This window comes from Lipotes vexillifer, unplaced genomic scaffold, assembly GCF_000442215.2.
Source record: "Lipotes vexillifer unplaced genomic scaffold, Lipotes_vexillifer_v1.1 scaffold496, whole genome shotgun sequence".
In the NCBI taxonomy this organism is placed as follows: Eukaryota; Metazoa; Chordata; class Mammalia; order Artiodactyla; family Lipotidae; genus Lipotes; species Lipotes vexillifer.
Window position 1 is genome coordinate 1502514 of NW_006786690.1, and position 18944 is coordinate 1521457.

Here is an 18944-nt window from a genome sequence, read left to right on the forward strand (position 1 = left end):
AGCCCTGCGTGGTGAGTCACGGCCCTAGACCTTTCTGCCCATGGAGCCACACACACAGGCTGGGGCCCTCACCCCGAGAACCTCGAGGACCCGCGAGACCCGCGGCCCGGCTCCCCCAGCAGACCCCCCCGCGCCCTGGGAGCAGATTCGGGCCCCCGCCTACCATGGCTACGCGTGGAGGCAGGGGAACGGTGACGCGGCTCCTAGGGCGGGACTGGTGGTAGAAGTCACGTGGTGAGCGCTTCCAGCTGGGGATTTAGGGGTTGAAGGCGTACAGCCTGCTGGTTTTGTCGGCGCTGGAGAGCACTGGAACCTGTTGGGAGATAAATTTGACTCCCAAAGATGTAGAGGCATAAGACAGAACTTTCCTCTCAAAGCTTGAGTCTGAAGGGGCAGACAGCCTAACCTTTAGCCGCCTCCGGCTTGAGGGGGAAGACACAGTCCTCCCAGGAAGACCCCAAAGTGAAGGGAGTAGACGTGGCTTTGTCCTCAGGGTCCCCGGTCTGAGGGAGGAGACACAGCCCTGCGCTCAGGAGTCCCCAGGCTGATAGGAAGATACAGTCGTCGTCCTCACGGGTCTCCTATAATACATGGGAAAATGGATCTGGAGACAGTGTGTTGGATTGGCCTGGAGTGAGACTGGAATGGGGAAGTCAGTTTGGGGCCATTGTGACAGCCCCAAAGAAGGGCAGTGAGAGTCCCACTAGGATGGCCAACAGTGGTCACGGAGAGGAGGAGCTATGTGTGAGAGACTTGTAGAGTTTAACCTGCAGGATTTGGTAACTGATGGGATTAAGAGGGAAAGAAGGAGGGAAAATTTTTGTGTTTGGATGATGGGGTCCCATTAAGAAGGGGGAAGTGGGAGGAGCTTATTTTGAGGGAAGATGTTGGTTTTGCTTTGGAGACCAGGTCCTTTTCTTTCCTGTGATAGCTTTATTGAGATATAATTCACATACTATATACTTCACCCCTTTAAAATGTAAATTTCAATTGTTTTTAGTATATTCAGAGAGTTGTGCAGCCCTCACCACAGTCAGTTTTAGAACATTTTCATCAACCCAAAAGGAAACCCTATACCCTTTAGCAGTCCACCCACACCCTCCCCGTCTCCCTTTAGCACCTCGTACCCTAGGCAACCACTAACCTACTTTGTCTCTATGAATTTGCCCATTCTGGACATTTCATATAAATGGAATCATAACAATTGGTGGTGTTTTGTGACTGACTTCTTTCCCTTGGCATAATGTTTTCAAGGTCCATTCACATTGTAGTATGTATTTCATTCCTTTTTTGTTGCCAAATAATATTCCATTGTAAGGGTATACCACATTTGTTTATCCATTCACTGGTTGATGAACATTTGGGTTGTTTCCATTTTTTGGCTATTATGAGTAATGCTGCTTATGAACAGATACACAAATTTTTGTGTGGATGTAAGTTTTCATTTCTCTTGGGTATATAACTAGGCATGGAGGCCATAAGATAACTCTGTTTAACCTTTTGAGGTACTGCTAAAGTGTTTTCTACAGCAGCTGCACCATTTTACATTCCAACAAAGGTTCCAGTTTCCCCTCATCCTTGCCAATGCTTATTAATTTCTGTCTTTTTGACCAGTTTCATTTGAGTGGTCATTATGGTGATGAGAATTTGGAGAAAGGAGGGATAATCAGGTCTGGTGGGAGTTCATGCAGGGTAGTTTTCGCTACTAAAGGCACAGTGCCTAGGGCTTTTTAGTGTGATGAAAATGTTCCAAAACTGATTGTGATGGTGGTTTCATAACTCTGAATTTATGAATATACTAAGAAGCAGTGAATTGTATACTTTAAAAGAGTTAAGTGTGTGAATTATACTTCAATAAAGCTGTTTTTTTTTTTTTACAAAAAAAGGTCACATGCTATTTGATTCCATTTATATAACATTCTTGAAGTAAGAAAATTATAGAGATGGGAAACAGAGTAGTGGTTGCCAGGGGTTAGGGACAGTGGTGAGGAAGAGGATGAGTGTGATGCTAAAGGAGTAGCACAAGGGAGATCTTTGTGGTGATGGAATAGTTCTGTACATATCGTTTTTTAATATAAATTTATTTATTTTTGGCTGCGTTGGGTCTTTGTTGCTGTGTGTGGGCTTTCTCTAGTTGCGGCGAGTGGGGGCTACTATTCATTGCGGCGCATGGGCTTCTCATTGCCGTGGCTTCTCTGTTGCGGAGCACAGGCTCTAGGCACGCAGGCTTCAGTAGTTGTGGTACGTGGGCTCAGTAGTTGTGGCTTACGGGCTCTAGAGCACAGGCTCAGTAGTTGTGGCACATGGGCTTATTTGCTCCACAGCATGTGGGATCTTCCCGGACCAGGGCTTGAACCTGTGTCCCCTAGCATTAGCAGGCAGATTCTTAACCACTGCACCACCAGGGAAGTCCTCTGTACATATATTGATTGCAGTGGTGGTTACACAGAGTCTATACAGGGGATGAAATGGCATAGAATGACACACACAGATTATACAATGTCAATTTCCTGATTTCGATACTGTGTACAATAGTCATGTAAAATGTGGCTATTGGGGAAAACTGTGAAGGATACACCAGACCTCTCTACTGTTGTCCTAATTTCCTGTGAATCTATAATAATTTTAAAGTAAAAAGTTAAAATATAACTAAAGAACAAATAAAAGCAAAAAAAAAAAAAAAAAAAAAAAAAAAGAAAGAAAAGGAGTTAGCCAGCCAAGGGAAGGGTGTGGGTAGGAGTAGGGAGACCATTTCGGGGGATCGGGTTCCGGGCCTGAGGAGCCATGTGTGCAAAGAAAGCCCTGGTGCATTTCAGGGCTGACAGTTCAGAGTGGCTCAAGTGGAGGGTGGGATGCAGGGGGACTGTGGGTGATGATGGGTGAGGTCCAGAGACACAGGCAGCGACCAGATCATCCATGTTAAGGAATTTTGAATTTTTTTTCTGTGGGTGAGAAGGAGCCACTGGGAGTATTGAGCAGGGAAGTGACATGTCAGCTTTGGGTTTAAGAAGATTCCTCTGGCAGTGTGTGGAGACTGGCGAAGGGAGCCACAGGGGCCGTCACACTTGGCCACACATACCCTAAGGATGCCCAGACAAGACGGCAGGAACCAGGCAGGCTAGGGGCAGGTTTGGGAGGCTGGATGCTGGATGATGGGGATCAGGAAACTCTGGACCTTGTCCTTGGAGGGCACCTCTGAGAAAGGGACGGGGCATGAGTCCCAAACTCCAGAATTGAGACCAAGGGAGCTGCCTCCTGGTGATGCAGGTCCCCTTGCTGGGCAGATTCAGGGGCTGGTGGAGGCCAGTGCCACACATTTCCAAAGTGGAATGAAAGACTTGAGTCAGGCCCTGATGGAGGTCGTTTGATTCTTCGATTTCTAGATATTAGCCACGTGATATTTAATTCACTGAATAGAGTAGTGACCGTTAATTGCATCCCTGATGTTCATTCATCTTTCCAGAAGGAAGAGGAAAGGAAGGGAAATCAGCATTTATGAGGGCCTTCTATGTGCCAATAACAGCAGCAGCCACAATTCACATTTTTAAGTAATTCCTTTGAGCGTTTCACTGGGCTATAGGTGCTTTACGTGTGTTACCCCTACCTGGCTGGTACTATTCCCATCCCCACTTTATGCTAAAGGAAACTGAGGCACAGGCTGTACTGGAATGGCAGAACCTATCCAGGGTCTGGGCTCTTGACCTCCCTGCCATGCAGGTGGTGTCTTGGTAGAATCCTGCCTTGGGGTTGCCCCTCTCTGGCTCTGAGAAGTTGGAGGTGGCACCTGGTTCTGGTAGGAGGGGAGGGGACACCTGGGCGTGATGACCAGCTCCTTGGTGGATAGACAAAAGCCCCAGGCCTGCTGGGTAGTCCTGTGCCAGGGCTTGAAGTCTGGGGAAGTCCCAGTCTTCCGGCCCACCTCTGCACCCCATCCTACCCCCATCGCCCTTTCCCAAGCACTGCTAGGCCAGAGACCTCCAAGAGCAGAGCAGAGAGCTGGATATCCAGCGGAGCAGGTGGACATCAAGCATAGGGATCCTGAGGCCAGGCCGCCTCCAGAAACTTCTGCAGAGGCAGTGGGACGAAGTGAGGGGTGCCACTCCCTGGACAGTGCTACCTCCTGGGAGAAGTGGCCAGGACAGAGGAAGTTTCAGGCTGCTCCCCGGTCCTGAGTGACTGTCCCCAAGGGCTGACTGCTTTCTTCTCAGGGAGTTCCTGACAGCTAGAGACTAGAAGTAGAATTATGAGCTCACCTTTGGCCTCCCTTGGCAAGACCCGGCGAGTGCCTCTGCATTCGGAGCCTGTGAATCTGGGGTAAGGAGCTGGCCTCGTGGGATCTTTGTGTCCACGCCCCTGCCTCCTCCTGGCCCCTCCCGTGGACTAGGAGATTGACTCCTAGTGTCCTGAGGAAAACGCTAAGAAGTTATGTAGCTCTCTCTGATCACCTTATCTTTCTCGAACCTTCTTCTGGGAGGCTCTCCATGTGTCTGAGCACACTGGGCTGTGCCGTTTAGTGAGGTGGCTCAGCATTGGTCATGAATCAGTTCTTCAAACACTGATGGCCCACCTGTTCCAGGCCCAGCCACATGCTGGGCTCTCAGTGAAGAGAATCCTTTTTGTCCATCTATCAGTTTCATCTTTTCAAAGCATTTTTTACCTCTCTCCTTGCTCTTCTGAAGCCCACTTTGAGTCATTTGCATCATGGCCAAGGAAGTCCAGAGAGGTTAAGTGACAGGCCTGGGGTCCTGCAGCCATTTCAGAGCAGAGCTGGGGCTGGGCTCCTGGGCCTGGGGACTCTTGTAATCTTCTCTCCAAGGCTCTGCCCTTCAGCTCTTCACCATCCTTCTTTGTTGGGAGGAGTCGGACACCCTGAAGCCTGCCCCTTGGCTCACCCCTGGGCCGGGGTGGGATTTGGGGGTAGATGTCCTCAGGAGACACCTTCTTTAGGGTTGATGGGGGACCTGGTGCCAGAGCCTCCCCCGAAGGCAATCCAGGGGGTCCTAACTTGTCTGTCTTCCTTCTCCTTCCTGCCCCATTCCCAGGAGGCGAGGGATAAAAATGTACGGAAATGGTTAAGTGTGGGCTCTGCCCTCGTGTCCTCCTCATGTCCTTGCAGTTGGGCAGATGGAGAGAAAGAGTGGGATGAACTCCTGTCAGCCAGAGTGGCTGGCCAACTGCAGTGCTATCTGCAGCTCCCGGATTTGGACACCCCACACCCTAGGTGGAGATGTCATCACTAACATTTGAACCCCTCCACTCACCGTGGGGTGGGCCATGAGGGGGCAGACCCCAGCCCTCCTTCTCCGACAGCCGCCTGCAGCCCGTTACAGCCTTTTCTCCCTGAAGCCCAGTCCTCATGTTGCTGCCCTGCCTCCTGCAGGCTCAGACCTTTGCATCCCAGCCCTCCTTTAGCCCCCACCGCGGTGCTGGCATCGGCCACCCAGGTCCCCCCAGGGAGCCAGGTTGGGAGAACTCCAAGAAGAGGCCTGATCTGGTTGGATCCTTGCTCTCCAGCGTCCCAGGTTTTCTATCCTCCTATGCTGGGGGGACAGAGAACAGCCTGCTTCATCTTGACCAGGGCCCAGGGCCCATGGCCCCCGTTTCGCCTGGGCTTCAGCCCCAGAGCAGTGACCTGGGCATCCCTGTCTGCAGAAGATGAGGTGGACGTGCTGAATGATGCGCGCGGCTCAGAAGAAAGGATCTCTGTTCCTTCCTGCTATGTTGGCACAGGTGCCCCTGTGAGTAGGCAAGGTGAGTGCAGAGGCCCAAAGGGGTCTGTTTCCCTGGCAGCAGGAGAGGCCCCGGGGAAAGGGAGGCCCTGAGGGGCATATGGCGCCTTCTCCCGCCCGCCGGCTCAGAGGCAGCTGCTTCTACTCCTGGCTGCCTGTGGCCCTGGGCCTGCACCCCAGACCCGTTCGGAGCCCAGCTTGGCGTAAAGCCACACACAGGTCTGGCCGTTAGCTCAGGAGGTCTGGCAAAGCCCCAGGGCGGGCTGTGGCTGGCACCTCTGGAGTACACCTGGCTGGAATCCCCATCGAGAGTGATGTCAGTGGCTCTAGGATTCAGGGTCCAAGGGGAATGAAGGGCCTGAGGGTGAAGCTCAGCCTCCGGGCATCTGCTTCCTGCTTCCGCAGGGCTCTGGACAAGGCCCAAGTCCCCTAGACAGTCCCCCTAGCCTGACCAACACCATCTGCAAAGGGCTGTGGCAACACTGCAATCGTGGAGGTGCCCAAAGTAGGATGGGGCTCACTGGGGCGGCTTCCCAGAGGAGGTAGGACTGAGCAGTCCTGGGCACAGGGGACTCATGGGCCGGCAGGGTGAGCTGTGTGGTGCACTGGGCAGGGGCAGGGTCTGAGCTGGGAGTCTGGGGGAGCTGGGGATGAGGTGAGAGTTTTCCACTAGCTGTGATACCTTCGGTAAGCAGCTTCCTGTCTCTCTGTCTCCGTTTCTGTCTCTCGGTCTCTGATCCTCCACCGAATGCCCCCTCCCCTGTACAGGTAGGGAGGGGTTGAGGTGGAAAAGGAGACCGGAAGAGCTCGGCCCCACAGCCATTCGGTCACAAAGCCAGGATCTCCATCACCCCAGGGGGGATGCTTTCAACAGCAACCACAGAAACTGGCTGTTCCCCAGGTCTCTCTGCCTCTCCCCCGACACCACCCCTCAGCCCACTCTCAGCCAGGGGCTGCCCCAGCCAAGCTCACAGTCAGGGGCTTGCCTGTCCTGTCTCGCTCCCTCTTCTCAGAACACCCCGGGCTCTTGGCCTCCATAACACGGCCTCCCTGCCGTCCTCCTGCCTCCTAGGCTCTTCCCTCTCGGCTCCCTGCCAGCTCCAGCTTTTCCATGTGATGTTCCTCCTGCCTGGGATCTCCTCTCTCTCTCCACTCTGCCTCAAACACGTGCTGTCATCCATGTGCTGACAGTTCCCAAATGTCTATATATCAGTTAAGAAGCTTTTGACTAAAGTCAACGAAAACCCTGATTCAACCAAGGAACATCAGGGGGCTTTATTATCCCACGTACCAAGAAGTCCTAGGGAGACAGCTCAAAGACACTGTCAGAAGTTCAGGTTTCTCCAGATTTCCACTGAACCATCCTTGGGCCTGTCAGCTCCACATGGTCACGTGGTTACAGCTACACTTCCGGCTTCACACAGAGAGAGAGACAACATCCAGGGGAAGAAGGGGGCCTGTTTCTTCCCATGTGTCTCTCTTGTTTTCTTTCACAAATGTTTTAATTTGAAAATTTGCCAGCAAACAGAAAAGTTGAAATAATAGTACAGCAAACAGCCATACGCGTCCTCAGCCTAGGTTCAACAGTTAGTGACATCTTGCCATATTTGCTTTCTCTCCATATACACATACGTTATGAACACAAGTGTATTTTTTGGATGAGCCATTTAGAAATCAGTTGCAGATATCATGACATTTCAGCTCTAAATACTTCCCGTTGCGTCTTCCAGGAGTAAGGAAGTGCATAGCCACGATGCTGTGATCTCACCTAAGAATACGAACAATCCAGTAACTCTCGCTAACATCCCAGTGTTCCAAAATACCTCCCAGAACTTCCCCCCGCCCGATTTAGGTTCTAACTGAGGGTCATGCACTGCATTTGATTGTTATACTTCTTTAGAGCAGAATCCCTGCCTCTTTAAAAAAATGACACTTTTTGAAGCACCCAGGCTACTTGTCCCGCAGGATGTGTTCCCCGTAGTGATTTGTCTGGTGCTGTTTAACTTGCTCCTCTATCCACCGTATTTCCTGTGAATTAGGGGTGAGATTAGAGGAGTGATTCAACTGAGAGTGAACTTTCTTTTTTTTTAATATTTATTGGAGTATAGTTGCTCTAAGGGTGAACTTTTTGACAGTGTTTCAAGGTGATGTAACCCGTATGTTGTACCACTCCCTCGTATATACATCTTCGGTGCATTACAGAATCTCTGTGCCTCAGTTTCCCAAAACAGTTCATTTCCTCAGAAAAACTGACATATGAAAAGTGTGTAGAACTGTCCCCATTATCTCGGTGGCAGCAGTTGTTACCACCCTTATTTCCGCTGCTGGGGAGCCCGCTCCCTCTCCCCTCCCCTGGACCCCCATACCTCAGCCTCAGCTCAAGGCCCGGGCTCTAGGACTTTGTCTGGTTGGCAGTCCCTGTGTACCACGACTCGGAGTTGATGGCCACCATGGCGAGGAAAGTGCGGGATCTGGAGCGGCAGGTGAAGGCCCAGGCGGATGAGATGCTCTCCAAGGTGGGGCCCCAGCGGGGAGAGGGCCAGGGTCTGGTCTGAGGGGTGGAGGGGCCTGGGCTGGGGAGGCCAGTGAGGCTACTATTGCAATAGACCATGGTGGGTGGGTTCTAGAACCATCTCCCTGACCAAACCGCCCAACTCGAGGTCTGGCCCGGGACTGACCTGGGTCCCTGTGACCTGAGCAGAGAGGCTAGGGGTCTTCGCCACATCTGAGCAAGGCCCGTAGACCTCAGATTGGGTGGCAGCAGTGGCTGCTGAGTGCTGGGCACTTGGGGGTGCCCACCCCCTGCCCCCACCTCAGTGGGACCACAAGGGCCATCTGAGCACCGGAGCAGTGCCAGAGCAGGGCAGGGGCTTTAAGCCGGGTCTTCCCATCTGGAAGGGGCTCCCTTGGGCTCTGGGAACCACCAGGTCTGCTCCCCTCCTGTCTCGTTGCTGCAGGATCAGGAGATACGGGCCTTGGAGGAGCTGGTGGAGACCCTCCAGGAGCACCAGGGTAAGAGGCCCTCTGTGGGCTGGTCACCCCCCCTTCGTACCCCCTGGGCCGGTGGCCTCTGGGTATCAGGGCTCCGAGAGCATCAAGCTGAGTCCTGTGGTGGAGTCTGGGCAATGGAGCCCAGAGAGGAGCAGTGACATCCAGGGCGGTGCCCTTCTGTGTGGGACTGAGTCCCCCAGGCACAGCCCTAGCCCAGCCCTGGGCACAGGGCCTGCCAGCCAAAGCCTGGAGGAAAGGCAGCCCCGTCAGGAGCCTCGCTCCGTGGGCTGGCGGCCTCCTGAGAGTCAGGGCGTCCCCTCTCAAGGTCAGGGCGAGAGGCCAAGAGGTGCTTCTCCGGGGATCCCTCGAGTTCTCGTGGAGCAGCTTCTCCAGATGACCCTCAGGCCAAAGCTCTCGTCATGGCCAGAGGTGGCCTGGCAGCCTCCGTGCGGGGGGCACTGGAACCCCTCCCCGTCTTTTCCTGAAGCCACGGTGACCCCGCAGTGGCAGGAGGAGCTGGAGACCACGTGCGCGCAGCTGCAGCGGCAGGTCAGGGAGATGGAGGTGAGGGAGGAGCCAGCCCAGGGCTGTCTGCCCCCAGGGACTGGGTCAGAGCCCACCTCTCTGGGCTCCCCTCACCGCACATCCCACACAGGGGCCCGGGGCACTCCCCACTCCATTTCAGGCTTGGGTTAACCCCTCCCCCTTCCTCAGTGTCGTCTTGAACTACTCTCCCCTCCAGCCACGGGGACCTGCCTCTGCTTCTTTGACCACATCAAGCTCTTTCCCACCTCAGGATCTTGGTCCGTGTTGTTCCTTCCACCAGAAATTTCTTTTGCTACCTTCCCCTGGCGAGTTTTCACTGATCCTCAGTCTCAAGTCAAGGTGGGAGCCCTTTCCCAGGGGACCCCCTTCACCTGTGACCAGAGCAGGTGCTCCACTCTCTCTTCCTCTGGGGACTGTGGACCCCACGAGGGAAGGAGGGAGGGACCACTTTTCTCCTGTTCGTTGCTGCGCGCCCAGGACCTGGCAGGGGCCTGGCCATGCGTGTTTACTGTGTTGATCATGGCCATTCCCTGCCTCTGGACGTGGCATCTCACTCACCCAGTGTCACCTTTCTTGCCATCGTTCACACAGCAAGGCTTGAGCTGGAGGGACCTCAGGCTCAAGGGAGGGTCCTAGGCATGCATACATCCTCAGGGCCCCCCACTGCCTCACCGGCCCCACCAGAAGCTCCTCCTGGAGTCTAGCCTCTCCCTCTCCACACCGAGTTGGTTTCCAAAGCCCCAACCTAATTTAAGACCACAGACGCAAACCCCCAAGCAGCAGCTGCAGCTGAGGGCCCTTCCCACCCAGGCCTGTTCATACCCGGGGCTGTGGGTAAACACCTGCTCCCTGAGCGGCCTGCTAGGACTGCTGGCAGCCAGTGGGGCTTCTCTGAGCAGCTGCCACAGGAGTGAGGGCTGCCCCCTCAGGACAGAGGGCATTGGGGCTCCCACGTTCACGTTGTTCACACGTTTATTGCTTCGTTAATTTAGCAAAACTCAGACAAAGTATCTCCTGTGCGCCTGGCACCCTGCCAGGCACTGAGATGTAGACAGGGTCCCTGCCCTCATGGCACTGACAGTCTAGAGGGGACACACATAAACAAGTACACAGGAAGAGACACAAGTACGGAGTATCGTGAAATATTTAAAAGGGTAACACATTAGAGACTAGCTGGGATGTGGGCCACTCCCCGCCTTGGGAGGTGGGAGCAGGGAGGCATGACTGTTTGGGCCAAGTTCATTTTGAGATGCTTGTTGGACATCTAAGTGTAGATGGCTAGAAATTTGAAACTGAAAAAGAAGAACATATGTTGCAAAAAATGAAGGCAGAAGTGTGCCCGCTGGGTTAGGCAGCAGGCAGGTTGCCGATGGCTGCTTGTTAGCAGTTGCAGTCAGTTGTGGAGATGGAAGCCGGGCTGGAGTGGGTTGAGGGAAGGAGTGGAGGTGAGGAAGCAGCAACAGGAAGCATAGACAGCTCAGAAGTTTTCCTGTGGCAAAGGTGCTGGGCGGCCCGCTCTAGAGAGGCCACACGTGGGACATGTGGGTGGACGTGTCCTCTCAGATCTGCGGAGCAGGTGTCCCTCTCCTCCCACTCGGGCCAGACCCACATGGCTCCCCGCCGCCATAATGGCTGACTTAACGTGAGTTCCTACTTGTGCCAGGCCCTGTGCTAAGGACATGATGTGAATTACCTTAGTGAGTCCTCACAAGCTTCATTTTACAAGGAGAAGCCTGAGGCTCCGGGAGGTGAGGTGGCTTCCCAAGGCCACGGCCAGGAAGTGGCCAAGACCCCCGGGCCCATCGCCCCATCCAGTGGGCTGGGAGCTGAGGCCTGAGGCTGGGGGCTGGGCTGATGCCGCCTTTTCCCCTGGAAGGGGCTGAGCTGACAGTGCCCCCGACATCTCCCTCCTCTCTCCCCACAGCGGTTCCTCAGTGACTACGGCCTGCGGTGGGTGGGTGAGCCCACGCATGAGGAGGACTCGGAGGATGGTGGGAGGGACTGGATGACAACCAAGAAGTTCTGGAAGCCAGGTAGAGTTGGGGCCCACCCCGGGCCCTCCTGCAAAGGAATTCCCCTACAGCTCCCGATGGCCCACAGCTGTCCAGAGGCCAGCTCATTCATGCCCCTCCTCCCAGCACAAGGTGCCCCAAGGCCTCCCACAGCTTGCCACTGACACAGGAGCAGGAGGGAAAGGCCTCAGCCTCCATCCCTGACCACCTAACCCTAGACTCTGCTTGCTCATCTTTCTAAGGCTCCAGGGACCCAGGGATACAAAACGTAACAAGACCTCATTTGTCTCAGGCACCATAGTTTACAAAAGGTCACCCATTCAAAAGCTGTGGCCTTTAGAAGCAATCCCCCTGCTTTGGAAGCTGGCCCTCAGGCCAAGGGCTTGGTCCCCTCTGTGGACTCCCTTTCCAGGTTCATTTGCAGCAAACTATTGAAATCTACCTGCATCTCTGGGCCTCCACCACGTTTTATTTTTAACTCAACTGCTAATGTCCCGAGGGATGCACTCCAGAGATTTGGGGCCATAGAACTGGCTACTTCCTTTATGTATATATATATATATACACACACACACACACACACACACACACACACACACACACACACACACACACACACACACACACATATATATATACTTTTTATTTTTGGCTGCATTGGGTCTTCATTGCTGTGTGCGGGCTTTCTCTAGTTGCGTTGCGGTGAGTGGGGGCTACTCTTCGATGCGGTGCATGGGCTTCTGATTGTGGTGGCTTCTCTTGTTGCGGAGCACAGGCTCTGTGGCGGGCGGGCTTCAGTAGTGGCTCACGGGCTCAGTAGTTGTGGCTCGCAGATTCTAGAGCACAGGCTCAGTTGTGGCATGTGGGCTTAGTTGCTCCGCGGCACGTGGGATCTTCCCAGACCAGGGATCGAACCCGTGTCCTCTGCATTGGCAGGCAGATTCTTAACCACTGCGCCACCAGGGAAGTCCCAGAACTGGCCACTTCTGAAAGCTGGGTCCATTCTCTTCAAAGAATGGAGGTCATTGCCCGGAAGGTAGCTCTCCAGGCTCTGTTGGTCACACCTGAGTCCTCATCGCCACCGCCTAGCCCAGGTGTGACTTGGGTACTTGAGTTCCGTTCTCTGAGCCTTCAGTTCCTCATCAGTAGATGGGTGTGTATTCTTTCTCATGGATTTACTACGAGTCAGTGAGCTGGACGCAACACCTAGCACTGACCTCTCATGTCATCAGCCTCACAAGTGGGAGCTCTCATTGTTTTCCACGGTCAGAAGGCAGTGGCAGTCTCATGGGAACGTGAGCTTGGCTCCCAGGGGACTGTTTGGAAGACAACTGTACTTTCTTAATTTCATAAGTTTCCTGCTGGGTAAAAACCCAGACTGAAAACATGAGAGTCCCACCTGCTGCACATTGGCTAGATCCCCCTAAATCTCAGGGGAAAACCCCCTCACCCTTGTTTCAAAAACATCACTTCCCATTTGCACCATATTTGCCACTTTTAAAGCATTTTCACAAATAGCCTTGGCACAGGCCAGGGGTTATTCCATTTTACAGATGGGGAAACTGAGGCACTTAAGCAGTCTGTTGAGTGAAGGGGGCAAGACTTAAGGCTGGGAGCCCACTGGGAGACGGTTATAGTCATCCAGGCCAAAGATGAGATGATGCCCAGCATAAGGGTGATACTGGTGGGGCTGGTGAGAAGGGGCAGAGCAGAGAGATTTAGGAGGGGAATCCATGGCCTTGGCGATTGCTCGAACATTAGGGAGGGGGTGGGAGGAACCTGGGATGACCCTGGGGAGCACGGCTGTCGGGGAAGATGTCCCATTTAGGACACGGCAAAGCTGGGGAGCTGTACGGCACCTGGGCCATGCCAGGAGCTGAACCCTGGGCTGAGTGCTATGGGAAGTTCTCCCTGGGTGAGAGGCGAGACCCTGGTAGGCAACTGCCAGAAGCTGTAAGAATGTCCCTTCCTGGGGTCTAGGGCCAGAGGCCTGCCAGCACTACGGGGACACACACACACACACACACACACCCCTGTGTGGTGAGCTGGGCTCAGGCCTCATGTGGCCTTGCTGACTAGTTGGAGGGCAGACTTCCTTCTGGCCAGTGGGGCCCTCCCTGCTCCTTTGGGGAAGGGGTGAGACCAGACAGCTGGTTTCTGGACCTGGTTCTGTGGATTCTACCCTCTCCTCGCAAAAAGAGAGCAGCCCCCAACTGCTCTGTGTTGTTTGTTTTTGCTCAGAGTACGGCTGTTCTAAAGCCACTTGTTCTAAAGCCTGGCCACAAGTTCCTGATTTGTGTCTTTTTCTTCTTTTGCCTTTTGATTCTTCAACATGGAGGGGGCTCAGTTTAGCTCTTCTGACAGATGAACAACATGTTTTTCATTTCTAGCAGCTTTTCCTCCTGGGACTGCCCGCCCCCCTTTCCTGGCTTTTTCCCTTCCTCTCCCTATGGCCTTGTCCCCACGTGCCAACCTGCCCCTGCCCCAAGGGCCCTTGGGTCCATGAAGACAGCCTCTGGCTGACCCTGATGCTCTGGCTTGTTTCTCTGGATCTCCCTCTGTTGGGTACCACTCCCCACAGGCCCTGGGGCAGCAGGCCAGTGGATTGGTGAGCTGGGGCATCTGTATTAGGCAGACTGGGGCTGATTCAAACATTCTAGAGCCTGGGACTCTTAGGGAGGAGGGTCAGTTGGGTCCATGAAGGGGCTCAGGGGAGAGGAAGCCTTGCAAGGGCTTGGCCTCAGGCCAGATCATTCACCCCTTCCCACCAGTATGTTGAGTAGCAAACAGGATGCCGTGCCAGGTGCTTCAGGGTATGCGGAGACATGAAAGGGACAGTTCCGGCTCTGTTCCTACCACCTTCGGGTCAGGTGTTGAGCCTCAGGGCTGAGAGCTCCAGCCAACTCTGAGCTCCCCCCACCCTTCACCTCTGAGCTCCTCACCCCCACCCCCAGCCCTCATCAAGTCCCTGCCCTCTCTCTACATCTCCCCTTCCCACTCCCAGCGCCCACCTCCCCAACCCTTTTCCCCAAGCCCAGGCTCCGGCATCTGTGTGGGAGCCTCTTCCCTCCCCTGCTCAGTAAGCCAGCCTGACTCCTCCATGGGCTGTCCCTGGGCTGCCCTTGGGCCCCTGGAACTGGCCTGGCCTAGACCCCAGGCAGGCTGGACTCCTGCCACCCACCCTCCCACTAGCTCGGGCCTGTGCTGTGTCCGCCAAGTGCCCTGCCCCCTTTTCTCCCCTCCTGTGAAGCTCAGCTCAAACCCCACCTGCTCTAGCACATGTGCATGGAGTGCCTGCTCGGCGGCAGGCGCTGTGCCGCCCTGCAGCTGCCCCAGGCGCGTGGTTAGGGGCTCTGCGTTGCAGTGAAAGCCTTAAAGGCTCTGGCTGAAGAGGGGGGCCTGGGTCAGATCGTACCCTGTGTAGGGACCCTGCCTCACCTCTGAGTCCACATCCTCATCTGTGAGGTGAGAGGGGGGCCTGGTTCAGATCGTACCCTGTGTAGGAAACCTGCCTCACCTCTGAGTCCACATCCTCATCTGTGAGGTGAGGAGATGGTACGATTGACCCCTAGGCCCTGAACTGAGAGCACTGAATACCACAGTGTGGAGTACGTGGAGTGTTCTCTCAGGCTGACATGCGGTCGGTGAATGATTACCGTGTCCATTTACTGCTCCGCCCCTGCTGTGCTCCAGAGTGCCAGCACAGGGCTCGACCCGAAGCCCAGGGCACGTGCACATGCAGGTGATTTGCAGGCATTGCCTGGGTGCCCTTGGCCTGGATGGACGATCCTCTGTACAGGATGAGGTGGGGACAAGCAGCGTGATGATCAAAGCAAGGGCCAGAGAAGTCAGCTCCTGCTGAGTCACAGGCTGGCTGTGGCCCTGACGGTGACCAGACTCTCGGAGCCCGTTTTCTCCCCGCCGGCTCCTCTGAAGAGCAGAGTGAATGTAGGTGAAGTTCCCAGAGCAGGGCCTGGCGTGGAGGTGTGTGGAAATAGCGGGTCTGTTTCCTTTCAACAGCCTTCGCCTGCAGTGCTGGGACGGGCCTGCTGGGGCACGTCGGACACTGCCGGGATTTCACGGCAGCAGGTTGTCCTCCCAGTGAGGGTGCGAGGGGCCAGCCCAGGGCAGGCTCACCACTCAGCTGCGCTAGGGGCAGGGTCTGGCCCTCCTCTGGGCCCTGCAACCCCACAGTGGCACTTAACACATGCCACTGTCACTCTTTGTCGCCCTGTCTCCTTCATTCAAGTATGAGCCTGAGGAGGGCAGGACTCTGGGCATGGGTGTGGCCATGCTGCTCAGAGCCTGGCAGGGCATGGGCGCTGCGGACGTACTTGCTGGATGGCGGGGTGGAGGGATGGATCCAGTGCGTCTTGAGCACCCACTCTGGGCCAGGCCCAGGGCTGGCTGCTCTTGGCTGTGTTCAAGGAGTGACCGGTGTAGCTGGAAAGACCAATAAGCAAACAAAATGACAGCAGCCTGTGATGAGGGCCAGGAGTGAGCCCAAGGGCTCCAGAAACCCAGGAGGAACAGAGGCCCAGGCTCAGGGGCAGGGGCTCCGGGCAAGGCTTCTCCAAGGAGGTGGTGAGAGAGCACCTGAGCCCTGTGATGATCAAGAGAGTGGGGTGTTGGTGACAACAACAGCTCTGTCTGCCAGGCACTTTCTGTGAGCCTCACAGCAACCCTGTAAAGTGGGGCTGTTATTGTCTTCATTTTATAGAAGAGGAAGCTGAGGCCCAGAGATGTTGGCCCATGTGCCCGGGGTCACACAGCTTGGAAGTGGTAGCCCGGGCTGTATGGCTTCAGAGTGTGAGTGGGGGAGCTTGTTGAGGGCAGGCTGGGGAGCCAGGGCTTTGAGGGTCTTGGGAGTTGGGCCAAGGAGCTTGGACTTGATCTCCATGCCTGTTCACTCCCCTTTTAAATAAAATCATGGGCTCTCAAAAGCTGGATGAGGCCTCAGAGATGATCTCCCTGCCCTGTACCCCTCCTTGGAAAGGAACACCAGTGAGCAGTATCTGAAGAACCAACACTGAGAGGCAAGCCTGCGTGGTCACTGAGGACAGTGGCTTAGAGTCACCTGGGCCCTGCAAGCTGCGTGACCCGGGGCATGTCACCTTACAAGGCCCAATTTCCTCATCTGTAAAATGGGAGAAGGAAGACCTGCCTCTTGGTGCTTGGCACATAGTAAATGCTGAGTCATCATCACAGTCAGTTCACCCCTGGATCTTGTGGCAGGATGAAGATTTCTATTATCTACCCATTCCCTGGAAAAGAAAGCTGTGGCTCAGAGAGGAAATGCCTCACTTGACCTCTGACCTGCATCATCCCATGTGACGTGGCTGCACGGGGCCAGGCTTCTGTTGAGCACTCCTGGCTGTGAGGTGGCGATGCAAGGCTCTTCCTGCTTTATTCTCTTAGCCCTGGTTTGTCCAGAGCGGTGGTTCCTTCTCCCAGGCCCCTTGTTTCACCTCCATTCTGCTGCATCTGATACCTGCCAGGCCCACCCTGCTTTCACTTCTCCACCCCCGAGCCCTGGCTGAGAGCCTTCTGGGCTGATTTTCTCCGCCAACTTTTCTTTTCTCTTTCATTGCTTCTTGGCATCCTCCCCTGGGTTTCCACCTGCCCCTTCCCCTGTCGACACCTTAGCTCCCTGAAAAAGCCCAGGCCCCAGGAGGCAGCTGGATTAGCAGTCCGCGCGCATCTGAGTCGTCCTATTGGCCGTGCTGTGTGGCCTGCCTTGGCCAAGTCATGTGACTTTCTAGGCCTCACTTTCCCATCTGTAAGAATATAAGGATGGGGGCAGATGTTGAAAGTGATGAGCTTTTCTGTTGTTATTTTTAGGTTTACCTAGGTGTTCTGAAAGTACTTAGTTAGCTGTTAAAGGAAAATAGTGTCTGGATATTGTTCTGGCTCATACCAGGGATATCCAGGATGTTCTGTGAGTTTTTCTTGGGAGTCTCAGGGACTCCAGGGGACCCCAGGAAGAGGGGGGTGCAGGTACAGCCCCTGCAGCAGTAGGAGATGTAGGGGAGAAGGGAAGGCCAGCTGGGGCCTACCGTTTCAGCAGCCACAGAGGCAACAGGAAACAGGGCCGCCCACATCTGTACTTCCCCGGTGCAGCCACTGCACCACTGTGGGGAAAGGAATTGGGTCCCCAGAGTCCTGACCCACATCCTGCCTCAGCCTGGCTGTCCTGGTGAAAAACAGCTTCCAAGAAGGCCCAGAAAGTCACCAGTGTTTTATAGGGTTACACCCTAGTAGATGACTTAGTTCGGGGCAAGATCCCTTCAGGACTGAGAACAAGCTCCTGGCCTGTCCCCCAGCAGCACCCCACCTGCCCTGTATCCTTTCTGCTCTGGCATCTGTCCTGGCTGCCTCATCACCCCACCTGCACCCTGTGAACCTTATGAACAGCTCTATGGACAACACATTTTTCAGAAGAGGAGGCCAAATACATGTGCAACCCAAGGTCTCCCATGTCCTGTCCAGCAGGTGTCCCGACCCTCACCTCTCTCTCCTGATGGTGCAGATGGGTGGGCAAAACAGACTCCAGGGTCAATCCCCTCTTCTAACTTGCCAAGTGGCCTGAGGCAAATCATTTTTCATCTCTGTGGGCCTGTTTCCTCATGTGTAAAATGGAGATAAATAACCCCTGCTGCGTGGCCTCTGGGTTGGCCTGAGGTCCATTTGTGCATGGTAGAGCTGGCAACAATAACTAACACAGACAGATGCTTGTTGGAATTCTTACATGGTCATCTTGGACCCTCACAGCCATCCTGGTCCTATCATCATCACCTTCTAGAAGAGAATGCTGTGGTGCAGAGCATTAAATGACTTGACCAAAGTCACACAGGTAGAAGTGGAGGAGCTGGAATTTGAGCCCAGACAGCTGGGAACTCTGCACTGTGCCTTTCAGCTGCTAACCCAGTGCCTGGCACATCTGATCTGGGATCTGATCCCGCTCTTGCCACTTACTGTGTGTGTCCCTAGGCCAGCCATTAACCTCTAACCCTTAGTTTCCTAATATGGAAAATGGGGATGTTTATAGTCCCTACAGCATAGGGTTGGTGTGAAGAAAGAATGGGATAATAGATGTTAAACCCCTAGCACAAAGTAAATGCTCACTAAAAGACAGCTATTATTATTATCTAGTGTTAGCTGTCCTTCCTCCTCCCCAGGCGGTCACTTAAAGAGATGCTAAGGCCCCTGCCCAGCATAGGAGGGGGCTGTGGAAGCCAGGGATCTGGAGCACACAGCAGCCATGAGGAGAGCCTCATGGGTGTCAATCGTCTTTGCCAGGAGACTCACTGGTACCCCCCGAGGTGGACTTTGACAGGCTGCTGGCTAGCCTGAAGGATCTCAGTGAGCTGGCGGTAGACAGTGGCACCCAGCTGACACGAATGCCCAGCAGAGTGCCACACTGTGTCCTTGAGCCCATCCCACTGAAGCTGTACCAGAATGGCATCGTGATGTTCGATGGGCCCTTCCGGCCCTTCCACGATCCCTCCACACAGGTAGGAGTGACGGGGAGGGGAGACAGGCCTGTGCACCCTCAAGCCACTGTGGTGGCCCACCCCCTGCTCACCATTAGTTGGAGATGATGGGCCCAGCTTACCCCCAGCACCCAGGCTCACGCAGAACCTCCAGAACCGCCCCCCCCCCCCAC

General features: G+C 54.7%; 1 protein-coding gene across 1 annotated transcript in view; it reads left to right on the forward strand.

Moving 5' to 3' along the window:
* The first annotated feature begins 4243 nt into the window (after window positions 1–4243).
* Window positions 4244–18944, forward strand: part of UBXN11 (UBX domain protein 11) — an 18045-nt gene continuing 3344 nt past the window's right edge. The window contains 8 exon segments of the mRNA XM_007459116.1: window positions 4244–4314; window positions 5043–5071; window positions 5656–5751; window positions 8145–8245; window positions 8687–8741; window positions 9208–9284; window positions 11191–11299; window positions 18578–18792. Coding sequence (XP_007459178.1) covers window positions 4244–4314; window positions 5043–5071; window positions 5656–5751; window positions 8145–8245; window positions 8687–8741; window positions 9208–9284; window positions 11191–11299; window positions 18578–18792 — 753 coding nt within the window.